Source organism: Rattus norvegicus, chromosome 13 (genome assembly GCF_021556685.1).
Source record: "Rattus norvegicus strain SHRSP/BbbUtx chromosome 13, alternate assembly SHRSP_T2T, whole genome shotgun sequence".
NCBI classification, from domain to species: Eukaryota; Metazoa; Chordata; class Mammalia; order Rodentia; family Muridae; genus Rattus; species Rattus norvegicus.
In genome coordinates this window covers 57,877,577-57,883,623 of record NC_141546.1, presented here as the reverse complement: position 1 = coordinate 57,883,623, position 6,047 = coordinate 57,877,577, and the positions used below count along the sequence as shown (strand labels likewise).

The following is a 6,047-nucleotide window of genomic DNA, read 5'->3' as shown; positions in this document are numbered from 1 at the left end:
CAAGGTGGCTCAGGGTCTGGGGCATAGGATCATTCTTAGTTGATAAGGTTGGTTTCCAGCCTCCAAGGGCAGTTAGGCCTTTAACTGCCTGGACCCAGTCTTTTCTTCTCCACTTTTTAGGTTGTGAGATCATATTCCTCCCTTATCACAGTTGCTTCCTAGGTCTGGCTCTGAGTCTTGTAGCATGTTATATTTAGGCTCCCTGACTCCTGGTTCCCTGTCCGTTTTGCTTATATACAATGTTTGCTCAGTTTTAAATAATAGAGTTCCTCTCGTTGGTGCCTAGCTACTACTGTGAATGATGCAGAGTAGCAAAATGAGGTTCCTCCCCAATGCTGGCATGTCCTGAAGAGGAATCACTGTCTCATAACCAGATATGAAGCTTGTGAGGGCTCGGACCTCTCCTTAGGTTAGGATTGCTAAGGTACTACTTCCACTCAGCTTCCTTTCAGATGGGGGTTTCTGTTTGTCCTCCTCTGCTAGAACTAAGGCTCAGCTTCTTTTCAGATCACTGTCATCTTTTAAAGGCACTTTTAAGCTGGACTAGAATATATTCTTTTTTTGTATTGACTATTTGTAAGAGGTCACATGGCGGCAAAAGTTATAGTTTGCTCTCTTACCCAGAAATACGAGTCTTCAAAACAAACACCTCATGAACCTGAACATGGCTTTAAGAGATTCCAGACTAAACACATGTTCTTCTGTTACGCATGTGCGTGTATGCGTGGGTGTGTGACTGTCTGTCTGTCTGTGTGTGTGTGTGTCAATCTGTATTTGCTTTTTAGATATTCTGATACTACCTAAATTAAATCACTTAAGAATTTTTGATTCATTAGGGTAAATATAAATTTAAATTCATAGTGATGTTAGGGTCAGCTCTTGGCTGACAAATTATACCTCAACTACAGAGTAAGGCCAACATAGCTGAATTTCCTTGCCATTTGAGTGCAAACAGTTTTTTGCCTACTTAGTCCTGCCATTGTTTATTCTGAGATTCTGGTTGTGCTCCTTTGTGTAAATGGTAAAATCTAACCCACTGATAAAGTGCCTTTTTCTGGCAACATTCATGCACTTAATTGGTTGTCACTGTTTTGTTTATTTATATTTGATCTAGCTTTTCTAGCTGCTGACAGTAAGAGGACTGTATCCTGTAAGATATACTGTGTGGTTGGAACTGGAAGTTTGTAAGCATATATTTTATATTTAATGTGTTTTATACATACTGTGATTAGTACGTTAATTGGTTAAAGAATGTGTATATTTCTTATTTGAACTGTGCTTGAGGAAAAAAATGCAAAATATGTCATTAAATATTTTCCACTTTAGCCATAAATAGAGTCTTCATTTTGTAGTACATCAACAATAGAAAAATCTTTTTTTGACCAATACTGTTTGGTGTCTAAATTAAGAGGTTAAATTTTAGTAATAACTTATTTGGAAAGGTTGTTGTATATATTGGTTTGTTTATTCAAGAAGCAACTAACACAACATATAAATCGAAAGTCCAACCTTCTCTGGAAGCTTACAAGATAGCAGTGGTAATTTGTCAGGAGTCATTACTTGCAAGTGATAAAATTCTTCTAGCAATTAATGTAAAAAGTCATTTTCAATTTCCTGTTGTTATTCTATATTGTTAATACACTGAAAAATACAAACACGAGTGACATCCTGATAGAATCAGGATCAAATTAAACCCATTAGTTATCAACCACTGAACACCTTGCCTACAGAACATATATTATGTTCTCATATATTATGTGCTATAAGTGAAGATGTGGTTCTTAATGTTTATTAAATGAAAAATAGTTGAAATTTATTGTTTTCTACAATCTTGTGATCTTGAAATGATATAGAATATATCTAGTTTAACCCAATCAGGAGAAATCATGGGACAAGACCATGTGGGGCTCCTCACCTTTTTCACCTTCTAATGTGCAAATACAGTTTTTCCATCTTTGATAGTATTAACTACAGAATATAACAAGGTCAGGTCACTGAGGAATCAAAGATACAGACTATCAAAGATATATTGGTTTTTCCATCTTTGATAGTCTGTGAAAATAGCACCTGCTTCTGTTTTCTTTAGATCTGTTCTTGTATTTCTAGATTTTCAACTAAATTTTGGATTCCTCAGTGACCTGACTTTGTTATATTCTGTAACTAATATTCTAGATACACTGTTTCAATTTAAACTATTGTATTATATAAATGAAGAAAAAGGGGGCGGTATGGAACATAGTGGAAAAAATAGGGAAAATAGAGATGACCTTAAATTCAGCATTGGACAGAGGAGTGTGTGTGTGTGTGTGTGTGTGTGTGTGTGTGTGTGTGTGTGTGTGTGTGTGTGTGTGTTATGAGTCCAAGAGTAACATGTATTTATCTTAACTTTTAAATTCCTTGTTTAAGGTGTAGATGGTAAGTTCGTGTGAGACTGTTTTGTACTTGCTCTTGGCGTTTTTGTTTTTTGTTTTTAAACTCTTTGTAATTTTGGATTGGTTATTTTTAAAATTCCTTCTAACTAATTTTTATGTTATATTCGTCTTGATATGGCTAATATTCATAATTTGAAGAGATAACAAATGTTAACTTTCATTTTCTTATTAACCTTACTAGAGAGAAGCATACAATTAAATGTACTGCACTTTTAGGTTAGATTGTGCCCATTTTTTTCCTTCCAAATTCAAACATTTTCCTCATTGTTTAATGACTCATTGCAGTTGACGTCTCCCCTACCGACTGAATCAGCTGGAGGCTTCACCATGCAATTAATGCATAATTGAAACCTCCTTGACACAATTATAGTACTGGCTGAAGCCCATAGTTCAAATTGGCATAAATTCTGTTTGGTTTTATATAAAACTAAGGATCCTTTTCTCTTAGAAGCTCAAATTCAGCTTAATCTTTTGCATCCTAACTTTTAATACCCCTAACAAAATGAAGCTAATATTCAGAAACGTGTTCTCTGTCAGCATGTTTGAGAGAAGAATGATGGGACTACATGGTTATTTAGAGTGCGTGGATAGAAAGTGTTGTTTTGGCCATGGGATTCCCCGAAGTTAGAGTTCTAAGAGGAAATCTTGCACAAAGAAACTCCAAAGATATATAAATGTAGAGAGTAAAACTTGTTCTGTAAGGACCTGTAAGGAAACTGCTTGGATCTAGGCATGCAAAGTATCTTGGTGGAAAGAACTTCGTTTTGTGCATCTAAAATACGAGTTCAAGAGTACAGCGACTCAGCTTTGTGTGTGTGTGTGTGTGTGTGTGTGTGTGTGTGTGTGTGTGTGTGTGTTTTCTAACATTTAAGATAATGTGTTACACTTGCACATGCAGATATACTAGATGCCTTCATCAGTTCCTTTTTGTTTAGAATTGTTTCCAGCATTATATAAAAGCAATTTTATATTTGTTATATAAATTGAGTTATATAAATACATTTTAAAATAATAATTCATCTAAAATGCTGCTATTAAATTTGGCATTTTCCATATAAGTGTGATTAACTAAAAATAATCAATAATGTACCAGTAGCAAGTGATTAGCAAATGTTAAATGGATATGAAATCATGTCAGCTTAAATGGTTCTGTTCCTTTACTAGCATTAAGCACTAAAACCTTTGATGACCTCAAAATTTGCATTATTTTATGGAAAATTTCAAGGAACCCTACCCATTATAGACATCCATAATCTATTTTTGCCCTTTACCTTCTTTCACCCTTCCTACCCTTCAGAAGCACATGCTCCTTTCGCTGTGTGGGCCAGGCTTGGTAGCAGGTGCTTTCTGATGAACCATTTCATGGCCCTCCCTCTACAGGCTGTTTTAGCTTCTCAGAGCAATGGCCACACTTGAGCAAAAGCAGCATTTTTGGAAATATTACATCATCATTGTAAATAGAAAATGCATCCCAATGTGTGCGTGTGCACGCACACACACACACACACACACACACACACACACACACACACCACGAAATTAATTAACTAATTGAGTAATAGATAAGTGCTCACCTAAATGGGCCACAAATACAGTTAAAGAGAAATTGCCATTTTTTTTTTTTAAAAGCTCTGTCAAATTACTGGCATTGCCTTCTCTATTTTATGCCACTGGTTCATTGATGGATAAATAAACAATATTGAAACATGGGAAAAAGAAGTACATATTCAGTGAGCCCAGGGATTGTATTTCCTAGTGTAATTGGAGGGCGTAAGCCATGAAAAATAGATCATATGTTTGAATTATTTTCATTTTAAAAATCAGAGCATTTGTAAATGCTTACTTAGTTTTGGCAGTGCTCTGACATAATACAAAGGCAGCTTGGCCTCGTTTTGACTCTCAGTAGAGGGTATAGTCTGTCATGGTAGAAAGCCATGGCAGCAGAGACTGACATTGTATCTGAAGTCAGGAAGCAGGGAGAACTAAATGCTGGTGTTCTGCTTAATTTTCCTATTTATTCAGTCTTGTGCTTCAGAGTTTGGGACATTGGTGTCCATTCTTTAGTTCAACCTTTCTGAATTCCTCTTATAGACACATCCAAAGGAATACTTTCATAGAGTTCTAAATTTAGTCAAGGTAACAGTTAACATGCTAGCCCATTACAGCTTGTAAAACATTATCAGGTTCTAGAATGGTAATATCTCTTAATGTTTATCTTCTGGGAAGATATAGTAGAAAACTCGAACTACATAGAGTTAAAAATACTACTATATGATTATGTGTATGTGGTATTTTTTAGAATGTATTTGGTATATGCTCATTTTTTTCTACTCTCAAGTCTTAAAAGTGCACATAGAAGTTTGATGTCATTTTTCTAATTTTTCTGAAACAAAATGTAAAAAAATTTCAGGCGTCTCAACGAAATTTCAGATAAGTTGAATCACCAGTGACCAGTCCTACCCATCCACACAATCATCTTCCTTTCAAACAAATTTTTGTTTTGTCGTTATGTCTTCTAATAGCAGTTGATAAATCAAGTTAGTGTTACAACTTCTGAGTGCTCACTAATGACTACTAATTGTTTATAACATACATAGGGCAGTGGTTTATACACATACATGGGGCACACATGAAATCTCGATTCTTTTTGGTATACAAAATAAAGATCTATACTCTCCAACTATTAAGATTTACACATAAAAGCAAACATTTTAGTTTAAAATATTAAAATTTCAAAAATTATTTGAAAATATATTTTCCTAGTTCATTATATTGTGTATTTTTCTCTGCTTGTTCAAAGATTTGTCCCATCAGATGAAAAGAAGAAACAGGGATGTCAACGAGAAAATGAAACACTAATACAGAGAAGAAAAGACCAGATGCAACCTGGGGGCACAGCAATTAGTGTCACAGTCCCTTACAGAGTAGTAGACCAGCCTCTGAAGCTTATGCCTCAAGACTGGTGAGACACTCCTTCCTTCCGCTCTCATTTCTCACCCCGTTCTCTGCATTCATGCTGTTTCTAAATGGTTCTGAGTGTTTATGTTGCATGTATGTGTATGATATGGTATGATTGCAGAGATCAAAGGACAACTTGCAGGCGTTGCTTTTCTCCTGCCATATGTGTCTTGGCTTGGTAGCAAGCACCTTTACATGGTCGGTCATGTTTTCTGCCAATTTTTTTAAATGATATAAACAAGTATCAGACTATATACAATGGATTTTAAAAAGAGATTATCTTGGAAAATTTATTAATCCATGTGTGAAGATCTATTTTGGATATCTGTAATGCTGACATTCTAGTAATATCTTACTCTCACAATTATTACAGGGCATAAATCACATTTAATTTATTTAGTAGTGTATTGTATTATTGAAGATGTTTTTGAAAGTTCAGGTATATATCGCACAGAAGGAAATATTATTGTTTAATTCAGAAAACTCAGAAACTTCGAAAAGAGTAAGAATTTTAAGTTTGCTGTTTTTTTTTTTTCCCCAGTGACTTTGGATGCGTGAGCGCATGCAAGCACGCACACCTGCACGCACACACGTGTGTTTGACCTCACTCTGATTTAGGCTTGAACTCACAGCAGTCCTTTTGTTTCAGCTTTCTGG

At 35.2% G+C, this 6,047-nt stretch overlaps 1 protein-coding gene across 1 annotated transcript in view; it reads left to right on the top strand.

The window, feature by feature from the left end:
* Cdc73 (cell division cycle 73) overlaps positions 1–6,047 on the top strand; it is a 92,423-nt gene that overhangs the window by 78,579 nt on the left and 7,797 nt on the right. The window contains 1 exon segment of the mRNA NM_001024769.1: positions 5,233–5,394. Coding sequence (NP_001019940.1) covers positions 5,233–5,394 — 162 coding nt within the window.